The 18,667-nt window shown below is 43.2% G+C and overlaps 1 protein-coding gene across 4 annotated transcripts in view; it reads left to right on the top strand.

Moving 5' to 3' along the window:
* The window catches only part of acads (acyl-CoA dehydrogenase short chain), a 216,429-nt gene that overhangs the window by 33,869 nt on the left and 163,893 nt on the right, over positions 1–18,667 (top strand). For all 4 annotated transcript variants that reach the window (XM_043715933.2, XM_088000131.1, XM_088000132.1 and 1 more), the window contains exons 3-5: positions 209–358; positions 7,441–7,552; positions 13,775–13,926. In XM_043715933.2, the coding sequence (XP_043571868.1) occupies positions 209–358; positions 7,441–7,552; positions 13,775–13,926 (414 nt within the window). The remainder of the gene's footprint in view (positions 1–208; positions 359–7,440; positions 7,553–13,774; positions 13,927–18,667) is intronic.

Here is an 18,667-nt window from a genome sequence, read left to right as displayed (position 1 = left end):
TGGTTTTCCACGTTGCACAGTGAGTGCCAATGACATTACTTAATTTAGTAAAGTGCTTTTGAATGTCCTAAAGTTATGAAAGACGCTACATAAATAAAGTTTTCATTCGCATTTGTGATAAACCCCATTTGTTAATTGCTGCTTTTATGCATTAGATTCAAAGTGTGAGTCCTGTTGTGATATTGCAGCATTAACTATGTATTGTCAGATAAAGAAAATGGGAGAACTTGGGCTCATGGCAATGGATGTACCTGAGAAGTATGGTGGAGCAGGATTGGATTATCTGGCATACGCCATTGCTATGGAGGAAATAAGCCGGGGCTGTGCTTCCACGGGCGTCATCATGAGTGTAAATAATGTAAGTCCATTATATATATGTATTCCATTTTCACTGAATGATTCTTGTCAAGCAAACTAATTCCTTAGTATCTTTTCAGGGCCATATTTGTCATTCTAGTCTTTTAGTCTTTCAGGATATGAATACTGATTAATCAGACTGAGTGCAATGTTAATTTTCCCACTTCATCCAGAACGACATTATATAACCTAACATTTTTTGAGATGTTCAGTTACACCAGTCCTAATTTAATAGTACTGATGCATTTGATATTTGAAGTGCTTTTGTATCTTGAAAATGATTATTGTTCATTTTACATTTTTTGTGCAATGATATTTTAATGAGGATGATGCACAAGTAAAATGTAATGACTCAGAACTGTGTAACTTTATTGTGCACCTAGAAACAGTTGTTGTGAGACATTTAATGGCTCCAGGTAATCTCTCTAGTTTTCTCTTAAATGCATTGATGTATTGTATTGTTGACATATGATTAAATATTTATAAAAGCTGCATTTCATGTTTCATTCTTCATAGATGAACCTAGGTGATGAGGGCTAGTAGGCTGGTCATCAGAACTTCACACCAGAGCCAGATCTTGGTAATCAGGAATAGCTGCAGTGTATACTGCCAACAAGATGAAAAACAACAACAACTTGCCAAGACCTCTTTTACAGTACTTCCTCAACTTTTAGCACCTGCAACCTATACTATCTTATACCATCCTGACTTGGACAATATTGTTGCTGTTTCAAACTTTGTCCTGAGAGAACCTTCACCGCACAGACTATAGTGGTTCACGAAGGTGACTAACTATCGCAAGGGCATCTAGCTATGGACAGTAGATGCTAGTCTTGCTAACAATGCCTATATCCCCAGAGTGAATTAAAAACTTTTATTTGTGTTGCTCCCTTATACTTTTCCTACTCCATAGCCAGAAGTTCTAAGTCAACACAGATTCATATTTGAACCTTAGGATATAGATATTGATGTGCCTAGGCTTTTGAACTTGAGGGTTGTGATTTGCAATCTACCTACACCAGTCCAAATGGAGTCATAGAGATGTACCGCATGGAAACAGAGCCTTCGGTCCAACCCGTCCATGAGGAGCATTCATAATTGAAGGATTAACTTCAATTCCTTAATTGTGGTGTGGCCCAGAGTGGATCCTGCATTGAACTTCTCTATTTGGTGCTCATAGTGTCAACTGTGCACTATAGGGGACTGTTTAACGTTGTGGCGTACCCTAGATAGCCTTCCCTGTAAAAGAGAAGGTCACTAATATGGTGAAGGCTGAGGCTGATATAAATTATTAGTTGGGTAACAATGTAGCCATAGAAATATAAAACATAGAAGATGGGAGAAGTAGGCTATTCGACCCCTGGAGACTGCTCCATCATTTGATATGATCATGACTGGTCATCAAGCTTAATACAATAATTCTGCAGTTCCCCCCTCCCATACCCCTTGATCCCTTAAGCTACATGGGCTATGTTTACCTCCTTGAAAACACGCAATGCTTTGGCTGAAGTAATCTCTCCTCATTCTAGTCCTAAAAGGTTTACCCCTTATCCTTAAGCTACAACTCCTGGTTCTGGAGTCCACTACTATAAGGAACATCTTTCCTACATCTAACCTGTCTAGTCTGGTTAGAATTTTGTAGGTTTCTAAGAGATCCCCTCGTATTTCTAAACTCCAGTGAATACAATCTTAACCAACTAAATCTCTCCTCATATGTCAGTCCTGCCATCCCAGGAACCAATTTGATAAGTTTTCACTACACTCCCTCTGTAGCAAGAACATCCTTTCCTAGGTAAGGAGACCAAAACTACACATAACATTCCAGATGTGGCCTCACCAATGACCTGAATAATTGCAGCAAGACATTCCTGTTCCTGTATTCAAACCCTCTTACTCTGAGGGCCTTCTTCACTGCCTGCTGCACCTGCATGTTTATTTTCAGCAACTGGAGCATGATGACACCCAGGTCTTGTTGAACATTTCCCTCTCTCAATTTACAGCCATTCAAATCATAATCTGCCTTCCTATTTTTACTGCCAAAGTGGTTAATTTCCCATTTTTCCCCATTATACTGTATCTGCCGTACATTTGCCTGATCACTCAATCTGCACAAGTCACATTGCAACCTCTCTGCATCCTCCTCATAGCTCGTGCTTCCACCTAGCTTGAAGTCATATGCAAATTTTGAGGTATTACATTTAGTTCATCTAAATAGTTATAATTAGTGAATATTTGGGGTCCTAGTACCACTCCCCACAGTACCCCACTATTAAATTCCAAGATGGTGGCAGAGTAGGACTTCTCAGCCAGACCTGATCTGCTCAATGCATTTCTTTTTATTTCTCCCTTGTGTTTTTTTTCCCTCTTCTCGTAAATGCTCTGCACTCCTGACCTCAGTGTGGACTTGGACTCTCCATCTCAACGAGAACCCAGCATAGTCATCTCCCAGCCTAGCTTGATGGTGTCCTAGTCCGGCATAATGGTCTCTTGGCCCGGCGTGGCGGTCTCTCAACCTGGCGTGGCCATCTCTCGGCCTGGCGTGGCCATCTCTCGGCCCGGCATGGCCGTCTCTTGGCCTGGCGTGGCTGACTCTTGGCCCAGAGTGGCTGTCTCTCGGCCTGGCGTGGCTGTCTCTCGTCCCGGCGTGGCCGTCTCTCGGCCCGGCGTGGCTGTCTCTCAACCCAGCGTGGCTGTCTCTCAACCCAGCGTGGCTATTTTCCAGCCTGGAAAGGCGGTCTCTTGGCCTGGTGTGGCTATCTCCCGGCCTAGTCTGACAGTCTTTTTTTTTTCACCTCCTTTCTGAAAGTCTTAAGGCATGTCTCTTCAATGTTCTTATCCCATTTCTATTATTTTTTACAATTCATCTTGACTTTTTCAATGACTTATGCACATATAAACCCCGGTCCCTGCTCTTGTAACCACTTTAGAAGTGTTTTGTTTTACTTCAGTTTTCTGAATTGAATTTAATCTGCCTTTTTCCCTCCATTCTACCAACCTGTTAATTTTATTTTGAATATGAGTCTCCTTAAAGTTCACAAAGCTTCCAAGCTTTGTATCTTCTGCAGGATTTGAAATTGTGCACTGTACACCAAGGTCTAGGTCATTAATATTGTTGTGGACCAGACCAGACTCCCTCAAAATATTTTAAGAAGGTGGCCTAGACTCTAACTCCTTCTTACTTTAAAGGTAGTTGTGAAGTGCTGTGCTCCCGATGCAACTGATCAAACTACTTGAAGTTAAGCAAAACACAACTTATTTAAACACTATAGTTAAAATACAAACAAAAGGAAGAGGAATTTAGAATAATTTAACTAAGGGAAAAAATGGCAGAGTAATAGATACAGTAACTATTACTAATTAACTGTTCAAATTTAGTAACATCCCGTAAACATAACCCTTTCTGACACAGATTCTCACATGCAGTTCTCCAGTCCAGGAGGAAAAACATTGAGAAAATTCAGAGAAAGTAGCAGCTAGGAGACACTCACTGAAGCTTCCAACACCTTTGAGACCCCAAAGGCTTCTGCTTAAAACAAACCTAAAAACTAAAAAAAAACTAGAAAGCCTAGTCTAAAAGACCTGACCACACCCAGGCTGCTTCTACTGTTCCAACTTTTAAAGTTGTTTACTTTCTTAGAGGTCAGCTCTCCATCTCTGCCATATAACCTTCCTTAAAAAAAAAAACAGGCCAAAATAACCCCTTGAAGTGACAGCATCATCACAATATGTATCAGGAAAGGTAGGGGTTCTAATATTAACCTTAGAGGAAATTGCTCTAACCTGAGAAACATCTGATGAGCATCTCTCTGTTTCCTATCAGTCAGTGAATTCCATTTTCTTGTTGCTACTGCCTTTTTATTTCATAAACTGTAACTATCCGTTCTTTTATGTGGCTGCATATATCCTTGTGACCATTAATTTTTAAACGGGTTATTGTGTCTCTCAGCTTCCCCACCATAAAAGGTTAAACTAACTGGCCAGTAGTTGTTGAGAAAATCTTTAAATCCTTTTTAGAACAATACACCAGTCCGCTGACACCACCCCTTGAATCTGCGGAAAAATTGCAAAGTGATGGTCAGTGCCTCTGCAATTTGTCTTCTTAGTTCTTAGTTCTTCTTAGTCCTTGGATGCATCTCACCTGGTCCTGATGCCTTGTCCACTTTAAGTATACAAAGCATATCCAATACAACTTCCTTTTCAATTTTAACCCTGTCTGAATTACCTTCTTTCTCACAAGGGGTTTGAGTATATTTTCTTTCTTGATCAAGACAGATGCAAAGTATTCTTTTAATACCTCTGAAAAGACCTTTGCCTCCACATATAAAACCTTGGCCCTATTCCTTTTAATATTTAAATGCCTGCAAAGGACTTTGGGTTTGTTTTTACGTTAGATGCCTGCCTCTTTTTATACTCCTTCTTTGCCTTTCTTGTTTGTTTTTTTTCACCTCCCATATATATTAGCCTTGCTTTTCAGTTATATTTTTCACCTGGCAATTGTCGTAAGGATTCTTTTTCTTCTTTATCGAAATTTCTATTTCTTTTGTCAGCCGAGGAGCTCTGCCTTTGTTATTCCTACCTTTCCATCTCAAGGGAATATATCTTGACTGAGCCTGAAATACCACTTAGAGACAGAGAGTCTTGGAGATATACAACATGGAAACATATCTTTTTGTCCAACTCGTCCATGCCAACCAGATATCCTAACCTGATCTAGTCCAATTTTCTAGCACTTGGCCCATATCCCTCTAAATCCTTCCTATTCACGTACCCATCCAGATGCCTTTTTAAATGTTGTAATTGTACCAGCCTCCACCAATTCCTCTGGCAGCACATTCCATACACACCACCCTCTGCGTGAAAAAGTTGCCTCTTAAGTCCCTTTTAAATTTTTCCCCTCTCACCCTAAATCTATGCCCTCTAGTTCTGGACTTCCACCACCCAAGGAAAAATACCTTGTCTGTTTACACAATCCATGCCCCTCATGATTTGAGAAACCTCGATAAGCTCACCCCTCAGCCTCTGACGCTCCAGGGAAAACAGCCCCAGCCTATTCGCCCCCCCCCCCCCCAAAAGCTCAAATCCTCCAACCTTGGCAACATCCGTGTAAATCTTTTCTAAACCCTTTCAAGTTTCACAACATCCTTCTAATAGAAGGGAAACCAGAATTGTACACAATATTGCAAAAGTGGCCTAAGCAATGTCCTGTACAGCTGTAACGTGACCTCCCAACTCCTGTACTCTTTGTTGAAGGTATCTCTTGTTCAGCTACTGTTTTCTCTGCCAACCTTTAACTGTAATTTATTTGGCACAGATCAGTTTACCATTGAATTTGTCTTCGCCTCAGTTAATTATTTTTACTTCAGATTGTTTTTTTGTCTTTTCCTATTGCCAACTTAAACCTAACGATACAATGATCACTGTCCCTTAACTGCTCTCCTATTAGCACTTGATCCACCTGGCTCAACTTAATCCTAAGAACCAGACTAAGCGTTAGTGCATTTCTGATTGCACCGATAACAGACTGCTGAAGAAGATTTTCCTGAACAACTGTAAGACCTTTTGCCCCTTTTAGACCAGTATTAGCAGTTGCTACTTTTGGTTAGTTAAATTTCCCTACTACAACCATCCTATAATTTTTGCACCTGTCTGTAATTTACTTTCAGATTTGTCTCTCTTAATTTTTCCCATTAGCTGGTGGGCTATAGCATACACTTAGCAATAGAATGGCATTTTTTTTGTTCCTTAGCTCCAGTCAAATAGATTCTATCATTGACCCTCTGCGATACCCTATTTCTCCAGCACTAATATTTCCCTCTCTAATACCACCACCCTCCCTTTTTTTCCTTTCCTTGCCTTCCTGCCCCCCCATATCCAGAAATATTGACACCCAGTGCTATCTTTCTTTTAGCAAGGTATCTGTTGTTGTTATAACATCATATTTCCACCTGGTAATCTGTGACTGTAACTCACCATTTTATTTACTATACTCCATACATTCACTAGATGGACAGTAACCCTAATTTCGAATTTATTATTTTCTCCCTGAATCTGACTCCAACCATAAACTTACTGTTCTTTATTCTCGTACTGTCTATCTCTCCCAATATTCTGTTCATTGACCAAACTTTGGATCTGCTGTTGCATCAGTCTGTTTGACTGATTATCATACATGATAATGTCCCTTCAAGGTCTTTAGGCTCAAATACAGGAAAACCATGCTTGTGTCATTCAGATTCAGTGATGTCATGCAGGAACAAGCATCGCCCAAAGAAACCTTTTGCTGGTGGCGCTGTGGTTTCAACTTCATGCCTTAAAAACTTCCTGATCTGTGTGGTCCAATACTATGCTAAACGGGCAATCATCCTTAGGATCATCGAAAAAAACATTGACAGGTTACTTTGTTAATGAGAACTCATGTATTGTGAAAAATAACTTAGTTCATGTTGTAATAAAAAAGCATCCCTGTTAAATGATATGTTTGCATACTATGAATGTTTCATGGAATTGTTGACATCAGTCTTTGATGTATTCTTGATACTGTTGAAAAGCATTTTCATTTTGGCTCCCCCTGAGTGTACCGTGTCCGTGCCAATAACAAAGCCATAGAGAAGGAGCAGGCTTAATTCCAAAACTCAGTTTGTATGTTGTTAACTTATTTAAGCTGGGATACCAGGAGCCACAGTATGACAGAGCATGGCAAAAGTCTTGCTGCAAGTTGTCTGAGTTCTACTTTGTTTGTAAGAGGGAAAAATAATTTAGGTCTATGATTTCTAAACTGAATGATCTTACTGTAACTAAACATGTGGACATCAGAATTTGAATAGTTGTACTGAATATTTGGGCATATCATTAAAGCCTGTGGCATCTAAGGAAACAAATTCAAGCAAAACGTAGAGGGTCATTTTTTTAAGTTTAGTTTTCTCATTCCTATGAATATCACAGAATTAACCAGTAGATCAACATGTGTCAATTGTAGCAGATTGGTATTCCGCCTTCATTGCTTCTGTGTTTAGACTTTCTCATGCTGTTATATTATTTGCCAAAAATTTAACAAACATTCACAGTTTTCTCTTTCTTTCCCAGTCGTTATATCTGGGTCCAATTTTGAAATTCGGTTCAGAAGAACAAAAGAACAATTGGATAACCCCATTCACAGATGGAAAGAAGATTGGCTGCTTCGGTTTGAGTGAACCAGGTAGGCCACCTTCTTTGATTGAATGCTAGTACGTAGAGATTTGATACATTGAGGCTGTATGCTGGGAAACCATGGAACCTGAACTTTATGCTATGAGTTAGAAAAACCTTCAACATTATCAGTGGAAAATTTTTTAAGGGATCTGGAGTTCTCATAATACCTTAGGTTCACTTTCACAAAATATTAGTGTGCAGTATGCCATTGTGTTGTCCAGTAATCTGCATGTTTCTGAGCATAATGTTTTTGTTCTTGCACAATTCCACCATTTCCCACTAAGTAAGGATATTATCCTGGCCAAGCAGGACATCTCTGAACGTTCACCCTATCATTCACCATAGCTACTCAAAGAAATGGTGGCTGGTGTTCTGTAACATTTTGCTTACGTATCATGGGGGCGGCGCGGTGGCTCAGTGGTTAGCACTGCTGCCTCACAGCACCAGGGACCCGGGTTCGATTCCAGCCATGGGGGACTGTCTGTGTGGAGTTTGCACATTCTCCCTGTGTCTGCGTGAGTTTCCTCTGAGTGCTCCGGTTTCCTCTCACAATCCAAAGATGTGCAAGTCAGGTGAATTGGCCATGCTATTGTCCAGTGTTAGGTGCATTAGTCAGGGGTAAATATAGGATAAGGGAATGGGTCTGGGTGGGTTACTGTTTGGAGGGTCAGTGTGAACTTGTTGGGCCAAATGGCCTATTTCCTTACTGTAGGGAATCTAATCTAATCTAATCACAATAACTTAAGATGCAGTTACAGCAGGTCATTATGAAGCCTGCTCAGCTGTTATATATTGTGAGGCGATTTGAATATCAATGTCTGGATGTTATGCTTTAGTTATACAGGGTGCTGGTGAACTGGGGTACTGTATATTGTACTGGCTACCTTAGTTAAGGAAGGACATAAATGTGTTGGAAACAATCCTGATAATGTTTGAAGTGGGTTGTCAGTTGGGGAAAGATTGGCCAGGCTAAGTTTGAATTTGTTGCATTTAGAAGAACTAGAGGTGACTGTTGAAATACATAGATCCTGAGGGTTCCTGAAAGGGACGATGTGTAGTGCACATTTCCTCTTGTGGGAGAATCGAGAACGAGGCATCACTGTTTAAAACGTCAGGAGTCATCCATTCAGAGTACAGAATGGGGGAATTTCTTTCTCTCCGAGTGTTGTATATTTTTGGAACTCTCTCCCTGAAAAAGGTGGTGGAAGCTTGAGTCCTTGAATTTTTTAAAGCGGTGGTAGATAGTTTCTTAAAAACCGAAAGAACTGCGGATACTGTAAAGTAGAAGCAGAAACAAAAACAGAAGTTGTTGGAAAAGCTCAGCAGGTCTGGCAGCATCTGTGAAGAGAAATCAGAGTTAACGTTTTGGGTCTGTTGATCCTCCCACAGAACTGATGGTTGCAAGGAAAATGTCGGCTTATTTTCAGAAGATAGGGTAGGGGGAGGGTTTAAGAAGTAAACAATAGGTGATGTGAGAGCCCAAAGAGAGAGTCCTGATGAAGGATCCTGACCGAAACGTTGACTCTCCTGTTCCTCTGAGGCTGTTTGTCCTGCTGAGGGCTTCCCAGCTGAACATTTTTTCAACTCTGACTTTCCAGCCTCTGCACTCCTCACTATCTCCAAAGAGAGGGAAGCTGGACAGACAAAGGGGTGAATATAGACCTGGCTAGGAGGGTGAGTAGCTGTTCATGGAGAGTGTTAGTCTGCCATTACACATTACCTATTGTAAGCAACTATGTGATAGCAAGGCCTGGTGTGTGAGATCAGGAGCTGGGACATGGGAGAGTTCAGGCCCTAAAATTATTGAACTCTATATTGAGTCCAGACGCTATAGGATCCCCAAGTGGAAAGGCGTTGTTCTTCAAGTTGAGCTTCGCTGGAATACTGCAGCAAGCCTGAAACAGAGATGTTGACCAGGGAACAGGGCGATGTGTTAAAGTGGCAGGCAACTGGAAGATCAGGGTCTTTTTTGCGGGCAGAATGTAGATGCTCTGTGAAGTGGTCACCTAGTCTATGCTTTGTTTCCTCAATGTAGAGGAGACCACATTGTGAGCAGTGAATGCAGCGGACAAAATTGGGAGAAGCTGACATTGTGTTGCTGGAAAAGCGCAGCAGGTCAGGCAGCATCCAAGGAACAGGAGAATCGACGTTTCGGGCATGTTCCTGAAGAAGGACATTGGTTAGGCCACTGTTGGAATATTATGTGCAATTCTGGTCTCCTTCCTTTTGGAAGGATGTTGTGAAACTTGAAAGGGTTCAGAAAAGATTTACAAGGATGTTGCCAGGGTTGGACAGTTTGAGCTATAGAGTTTGAATAGGTCAGGCTGTTTTCCCTGGAGTGTCGGAGGCTAAGGGGTGACCTTATAGAGGTTTCTATAATCATGAGGGGTATGGTTAGGATAAATAGGCAAAGTCTTTTCCCTGGGGTGGGAGAGTCCAGAACGAGAGGGCATAGGTTTAGGGTGAGAGGGGAAAGATATAAAAGAGACCTAAGGGGCAACTTTCTCATGTAGAGGGTGCTACGTGTATGGAATGAGCTGCCAGAGGAAGTAGTGAAGTCTGGTACAATTGCAACATTGCATCTGGATGGGTATATGAATAGGAAGGGTTTGGAGGGATATGCTAATTCTAATTCACCCCTCAGCCTCTGACACTCCAGGGAAAACAGCCCCAGGCTATTCAACCTTTCCCTAACCAAAGTCCAGTATAGACACAACATGACCTCCCAACTCCTGTACTCAATACTCTGACTTATAAAGGAAAGCATACCAAACGCCTTCTTCACTATCTTATCTATCTGTGACACCACTTTCAAGGAGCTATGAACCTGCACTACAAGGTCTCTTTGTTCAGCAACACTCCTCGGACCTCACCATTAAGTGTATAAGTCCTGTTAAGATTTGCTTTCCCAAAATGCAGCACCTCGCATTTTTCCAAATTAAACTCCATCTGCCACTTCTCAGCCCATTGGCCCATCTGTTCAAGATCCCGTTGTAATCTGAGGTAACCTTTTAACTGCTCTCATTTTCTTCAGGTCAGAGGAGTGACAATGGGTGCTTGCATGGGCCCTAGTTACGCCTGTCTCTTCATCGGGTTCATGTAATATAGTCCTGTTCTGGCCCCCACTCACAACTCTTTCTCTGATATATCATTAATACCATTGGTGCTGCTTCCCTCTCTCGTCCAGAATTGGAAAAGATAATCGATTTCGCTTCTAGTTTACAACCCGCCCTCACTTTCAACCTGGTCTATCTCTGACGCCTCCCTGCTCTTCTTGACATCTCTGTTTTCTTTTCTGGGGATACCTCTAGACCCTAATTTCCACTATAAACCCACAGCTACCTAAACTATACATCCTCGCACCCGGCTTCCTGTAAAGACTCCATTCTAGCTCCCAGTTCCACCATCTCTGTCACATATGTTCTGATGAGGCCAGCTTCAACAAGGGAGACTCCAAAATGTTGTCTTCCTCAACTGAGGATTCCCCAGAACCATTGTCGACAGGGCTGTCAACCAGGTCTGACCTATCTCCCACACTTCAGCCCTCACCCTTTCTCTTCCTTCCTGCAACAGTAATAGGGACCTCTTGTCCTTACTTACCATCCCATCAGCATCCACATCCAGAAGATCGTCAGCCACCATTTCTGCCACATCCAGCAAGATGCCACCATCAGACACATATTCCCTTCCCCACTCTTTTCTCCTCTCCACTGGAACTGTTCCCTCCAAACACCCTGGTCCACTCATCCTTCATTCCCAGTATTCTCCCACAGCCCCACAGCACCTTTCCTGCAACTGTCGAAGGCATAACACCTGCCCAGTTACCTCCTCCCTCCTCAGTATCCAATGGCCTAAACATACCTTCCAGGTGAAGCCGCACTTTACCTGCATTTCCCACAATCTAGTCTACTGCATTCACTGCTAACAATATGGTCTCCTGTAGATTGGAGATACGGAAGGGTAGACTGGGTGATCGCTTCGTTGAACATCCACATTCTGCCTGCAAAAAAGATCCTGAGCTTACAGGTGGACATTTCGGAGGTGTCATCCTGTTCCTTGGCCAATAGTCTCCATTAACAGCTATTCACTGCCCCCGCCCTCCCCCCAGCCAGATTGTTATCCACTCCTTTGTCTGGCCAACTGTTCTTCTGTCTCTTTGGGCTCTAACCCCACCTATCATTTATTTTTTACTCTCTTCCCCCAGCCTATCTTCTGCACAAAAGCTGATGTTTTCCCAGCTACTATCAGTAGTGAGAAAGGGTTTACTCTGATTTCTCTTCACATATGCTACTGGATCTGCTGACCCTCTCCAGCAACTTCTTTTTTGAGATAGTTTCTTGTTAGGTAGATTAGATTACTTACAGTATGGAAACAGGCCCTTCGGCCCAACAAGTCCACACCGCCCCGCCGAAGCGCAGCCCACCCATACCCCTACATTTGCCCCTTACCTAACACTACAGACAATTTAGCATGGCCAATTCACCTGACCTGCACATCTTTGGACTGTGGGAGGAAACCGGAGCACCCGGAGGAAACCCACGCAGACACGGGGAGAATGTGCAAACTCCACACAGTCAGTCGCCTGAGTCGGGAATTGAACCCGGGTCTCTGGCGCTGTGAGGCAGCAGTGCTAACCACTGTGCCACCAAGGGGAAGAAAAGTTATCAAGTCTAGGAGGAATGTTGGTTTGAGGCTTCTTTCAGATCAGATCTTGTTGAATGGTGGTACGGCCTTGACGGGCCGAACGGCCTGCTGCTCTCCTTGTTTGTATGCTAAAGGCCGTCAAACTGGAGTGGAAGCAAATCAGTGTTGATCCCTAAGAAAGAAAGGAAGAGGCAGATGTCACTGAATAGATAATTTTAGCATTAATCATGCAGGTGGAGCAATCACCAAGCTTGTGTAAATTATTGCAAATTTCAGATTTTGGGGGATGAGCAAGGCAAGGATAGGTGGAGGGACAGGAAGTGTTGAGGAAGAAGATCAGCTGAGGAAGGACTTGGACAGGCTCGAAGAGTGGACAAAGAAGTGAGAGATGGAATACAATGTGGGAAAATATAAGCAGGAAGAATAGAGGTGTTGACTGTTTTCTAAATGGGAAAAGGGTTTGGAGATCTGAAGCACAAAGGAAGTTGGGAATGCTAGTTCAGGATTCTCTGAAGGTTAACATGCACGTTCAGTTGGCAGTTAGGAAGGCAAATGCATTCATTTCAAGAGGAGTAGAATACAAGAGCAGAGATGTATTGCTGAGCCTGTATAAGGCTCTGACCAGACTGTATTTGGAATATTGTAAGCAGTTTTGGGCCTTCTACCTAAGGAAGGATGTGCTGGCCTTGGAGGCGTTTCAGAGAATGAAGGGCTTGTCATATGAAGAGTGGTTGAGGACTCTGTCTGTGGACTTGATAGGGTTTAGAAGGATGAGGGGGCGATCTGATTGAAACTTAGAGAATACTGAGAGGCCTGGGTAGAGTGGACGTGGAGAAGATGTTTCCATTAATAGGAGAGACTGGGAGCCAAGGGCACAACATCAGGGTGAAGGGATGTCCCATTAGAACTGAGATGAGGAGGTGTTATAGATGTCATTTCACATGAATCTGGAGGTTCACAGTCAGTGCTGCAATGCGAGAACAAATATTCTATGTTTGAGTGCTGGTTTAAATAATTGTTGAAAGAATGTTTTAAACAATTCAACTATTAAATAATTCAAGACAAAGTTAAAGTATTTTCCAATTTAAGTATAAGACCTTAGCCTACGCTTAATCCCCTGAGAAATTCGGGAGCATAGAGGCTATTTCAAAGATTCAGTGAGGTGACTAGATTGTTTTAAACACTTACCACAATATACTCAGGGAATTGTGACTTGTAAATTATAGACTTGGAAAAGATTTGATGGAGGTCAGGAAACTAAGATCTACATTTAGAAAGAATGGAATCTTGATGCTAAGGTTGTACCATGGCCAAAAATAATAATTGCTAGTTTCTTTTTCTCCTTGACAATTATTAAAAGAAGACCAAGTACACATTTTCAATAAACATTAAATGTAAAAAGTTTGGGAAAATTGCTGTGGCTGAATTGGAGCCTTACAGACCCCAGCATTGGTTCGAATCTGAACTCTTGTTCACACATGATAATGCTTATATACTGTTTTTTATTAATTATATTGTATTTTGAACTGTTGGCTGATGGTCAAGTTTGACATAGATTTTGGTACTGTTCCTCTGTGCATTTCAGGGAATGGAAGCGATGCTGGTGCAGCCTCCACCACTGCCAGACTAGACGGTGATCACTGGATTTTAAATGGCACAAAGGCTTGGATCACGAATGGCTGGGATGCTTCAGCTGCAGTTGTTTTTGCCACCACAGACAAATTACTCAAGCACAAGGTAACTGAAAGTAATAGGTATTGGCAGAGCTTGTTTGGAAGCGACAGTAACTCAAATGGTGTTGCTATTACATGCAGTCATTGCTGTCCAAACAATAACACTTTTAGAACACTGCATTCAGTTCTGGTCTCCCTGCTGTCAGAAAAGATGTTGTGAAACATGAAAGGATTCAGAGAAGATTTACAAGGATGTTGCCAGGGTTGAAGGGTTTGAGCTATAGGGAGAGGCTGAATAGGCTATTTTCCCTGGAGTATGGGAGGCTGAGTGGGGTCCTGGACAAAACCCATGCAGATGCAGGGAGAATGTACAAACTCCACACAGCCAGTCACCTGAGACTGGAACTTGGGTCCCTGGTGTTATGAGGCACGAGTGCTAAACACTGAGCCATTGTGCCACCCTGATGAGAATCTGATGAAGAGATGAGATTCTTCACAGTGAGTGGTGAGGGGCCTCTGCATGTACTAACATCCCATTATTACCTAATTTTACCTCAATAATGAGTAGTTTCCCTTCCTGCCACTTGCTGGATGAAAACTTGATGGTGAGTATTACCGGCATGCAGGTCAGAGTTGTTACTTGGTGACTCCAGCTCACCACTTGCTTGAACATCTCAGAGTGTGCTCCATGGGCAGTGACCACACACATGCTTGTCCATGGATCTTGACATCTGACATTCTCTGATCAGCTTACAGTATGGTTCTGCACTTTGGTGCTCATTGTGAATCTGCTGCAGGGAGTCAAAGACAAGGTGCCCACCTGATGGGTTGGACCAGGCTGCATCTCAGAACTGAAAATGTGTTGCTGGAAAAGCGCAGGAGGTCAGGCAGCATCCAAGGAGCAGGAGAATTGACGTTTCGGGCATGAGCCCTTCTTCAGGAATGAGAGCTGTTTGCTCTTCTCTAAATGCCCATCTTTGGCGCTTAGCCCCAGCAGTATATTGTGGCAAATACACTGCACATGTATCAACCAAATGGCCATGTCTCAGAATCTAAGGAGAGCAGTCTTCAGTCAAGTCAAGAGGAGCTGCCTCAACCATGGGTTCCCAGTAAAAAGGCATAATTCAAGGGCATCATCCAGTCTCGGTACATTGGCTTGAACTGGTCAGGGAACTATGGGGTTGGGCCTTGGTCAGTTCAGCAGCTCCAGTGCAAACAGTCAGGGGATTCATAGTGAGTAGTTGGGGAGCTGCACAGAGATCAGAGAGAGGTCAATTGGAGCTGTCCATCCAATTAAAGGGGTGACCCACAGGCAATTCTGAAGGTCATCTGAAGAAGGATCGGAGGGATGAGGGTTTGTCAAGGGACTCCTTGTTAAGGAAGTTGGTGAACTGAACTGTCAGGATTGGAGGAAGCAACATGGGTTGTAGAGGGTAAAAGAATTGTGAAGTGAGGATATTGGACATATAGTGGGGGAGGTGGGCAACGAGAGAATAATGCCTGGGTAGACAAGAGAAACTGGTAGCATAGTGGGTTGTGGGCAGTCAGCCCCACTGTGCACTGTGGAGGTCTGTACAGCATAATGATGATCATGACTAAATCTAGGGGGTAATATTGAGAGGGCAAATGTAATTCCAGGTGGTGTGTGGGAACACATAGAGGAATAGTGCTGATGGGCTCAACAGGCAGTGTCAGGAAGAAAGAGCATGGAGGTTTGGGAGGGTGCTTGGTGACCAGGCTGAGCCTGTGACTCGGTGTACCTAGCATGAGCTGCGACTCTTTCCTATTTAATCGACATGACCATGTGCACTGTAAATGAACAGTGGCTGCAACCGTACCCGGAGTGGACAGAGTCAGTATCTTTTGCTGCCTGAGCATGCAGACACTGCTTGTGAGCAATGTGAGGCTATTCAAGGAGCAATTGCATTGACCAGGGACTTGCATAGTACAGGTTGAAGTCATCTTTAATCATAGCATTGTTCCTGTGAAACACAGGCAGTGGTTAACTGTGTGAGATACAAATCCTGGTCACAAAGGAATCTTGACCATGTCATTGGTCATTTGCAGATTGAAGATAGTCATCTCTGTGAAGCGGAATCAGTCACAGTGACTTTCAAAGTGGTGTCTGTGGACCATAATTTATAAAGATAGTCCAAGGTCTCATAGGCTACACAGGGGCCACAGAAAGGATTGCCTCTCACCTTCTGTAAGGTGCTCTGAAATGGGATGATGCCTCTCATGAGTGATGTGGAACCGGGAGGCCAAGAGCTGAGTGTTCACACAACATTTACAATCTCCTACTGTCTCTCTGTGACCTGGCCAGTGCTGCATTCATCAGAAAAAGGCACTATATCAAAGTTCCATGTGGAGACATTCCATGACCCTCCCTTGTTGGAGGGCTCCATGTCCCACTATATGGAGGACCGTGCTATGCTGACTGCTCAGATTACGAAGGGCCTGTTCTGCTTTGCATATTTCCTCACACAGGTTCCTTTGCAAGTTTGACAGACGAATTGAGCCACAAAAGGTGTTCTTATTGCTGTTGTTGCATTACAATGAAGGTGTAGAGACATGGAGGAGGAACAGATGCATTAGCAAGTCCAAGACCAGCAGCAACCTTAAGCAGATGCTGAAGAACCTCCGCATGAGGACAAAGCGGCTGAAGAGCCCCGCAAGATATGCAGGAGGAACAGAAAGACCAGAGTCGATCGCCGTTAATGCCATTTCCCCCAAGTGAGCAAAGGCACAGGGTCAGCACAGACTGAGGATGGCCCAGGGCTGCCTCACAGCACCAGGGTCCCAGTTCGATTCCAGCCTCAGGCGACTGTCTGTGTGGAGTTTGCACATTCTCCCCGTGTCTGTGTGGGTTTTCTCTGGGTGCTCCAGTTTCCTTCCACAGTCCAAAGATGTGCAGGTTAGGTGAATTGGCCATGCTAAATTGCCCACAGTGTGATGTGCATTAGTCAGAGGGAAATGGGTCTGTGTGGGTTACTCTTCAGAGGTTCAGTGTGGACTTGTTGGGCTGAAGGGCCTGTTTCCACACTGTAGGGAATCTAATCTTGAACTGTCACAGGACTGTGCCTGGTGCCGGAGTGGAACCTGCAATTCGAAGGAGTGGGTGTCTGATCCTGTGAGCATCAAGCTAACGGCTGTGTTGAACTTCAATGTGACTGGCTCTTTCCAAGGATCCACTGGGGATTTGTGTGGGAGCTCTCAATTTTCAACCCACAAATGTATCAAAGTAGTTACTAATTCATTTTGTGACACATCACACTGTTTCATCTTGTTTCTCTGAGATGAGGTTAATGCTCAGCCTGAGCAGTAGATCTGGCAACATTGGCATCACTGCGTTCGAGAATGCAGCAGTAGTGCAAAAAGAAAACAAGGATTCTATTTCATCCATTGTACAAGTCATCTGTGATCAAAGGTACCACATTCATTAAGTCTGTGCCAGTAACTCTGGGAGCTGCCAAGATGTCTATGTCTTTGAAAGCTCTCATGTTCTTGCTGAGTTTCGAAGGCCCAATGCCCAATGCCATAGGGATGGCTACTGGGGGCAAGAGCTACCTTCCGTGACCATGGCTGATAACCCTGTTAAATGACTCCCTAACTGAGGCCGATGCAATAAATACAATGCAACTTATTCTTCGACCAGGTCTATGATAGGGCAGACAATAGATCTGCCAAAGATTAAGTTCTGATGCATGATCTGGTCTGGGACTCCTTGCACTATGCTCCAGACAGAACATGCCTCATTACCCTAGATTGCTGTACTCTGCATAACTGGAGCAGGCTGTGAGGGGATGTCTCCGAAAAGCTGGAAGAGTCTCCCAAGGAGGAGGGGAATACCACCTTCTGTTTGACAGAACAAAGCAACATCAAATATAACCAGTCAGACTGCACTTGACTGACATGTCGTTCCAGTGCATGAAAGCTGGATGTCATGATTATTTATTAACTGTACATTAACAGGCACTCAAAAAGCAAGCAACCTGTTTCTGACGGAGAAGCGCAGCTCCTACTTCCTTTTTGCTGCTGTTGAATAGAAGTTAATACTTTAAGGATGTATGTGATGGTCCCACAGTTAACAATGAGAAGATGTCGGGCTAGGCTAGGTATGGAGGAAAGAGCAGTACTGACTTAGGGATAAAAGATGGGATGGGGCTAAGGATGGGTTAGTTGTGTGGCTTGGTTCTTACACAGCGGGAGATGTAAGAATGTGCAGTGAGGTGTCAGCCGTGCAATGTATGTGCGGTTGATTTGTGGTTACTTTCCCATTATATGTGTGGTGAAGGGTGACTCTGCACTGTCAGTGCTTGACCAGGTACATGGCTGGACTTCAAAGATGGTGCCGGTGCTTGGGATCCTGGGAATGCTGGCACTGGGAGAAATTTCGCCTGTGGCAAGTAGAAAAATTGGAAAAGCGTGCTGTATGGTAATGTGATGAGTTTGGAAAGATAGTGTGAGAAAAAACGCTTGGCCTTGTACAGAGAAGCCCTGCATTAATGTCACCAAAACTGATACACAGTTGATTTCTGGTAAAACTCAGCCTTAAAGTTTAACAGTTAAGAGTTAAAGCCTTAATTCTGTTCTGTTATTGCTTACAATAATGCCAGACTTTTCCTGCATACCATACACACCTTTCCTTCCATATTTTGTGTGTTGGTTCCTGAATGTTTTCTTTGTGTGAAAGCATGGAAATGTACAAACAAAATGAATGGAAACAATAAAACACATTAAAATTACAACTAAACACATTTACAAAAAAATTTACAGAGTTTTGGTTTGGTGCCACAATACCAAAA

This window comes from Chiloscyllium plagiosum, unplaced genomic scaffold, assembly GCF_037043375.1.
Source record: "Chiloscyllium plagiosum isolate Xiang-an unplaced genomic scaffold, Cpla_swu_hap1 HiC_scaffold_24, whole genome shotgun sequence".
NCBI classification, from domain to species: Eukaryota; Metazoa; Chordata; class Chondrichthyes; order Orectolobiformes; family Hemiscylliidae; genus Chiloscyllium; species Chiloscyllium plagiosum.
This window is presented reverse-complemented; position numbering and strand designations above follow the sequence as displayed.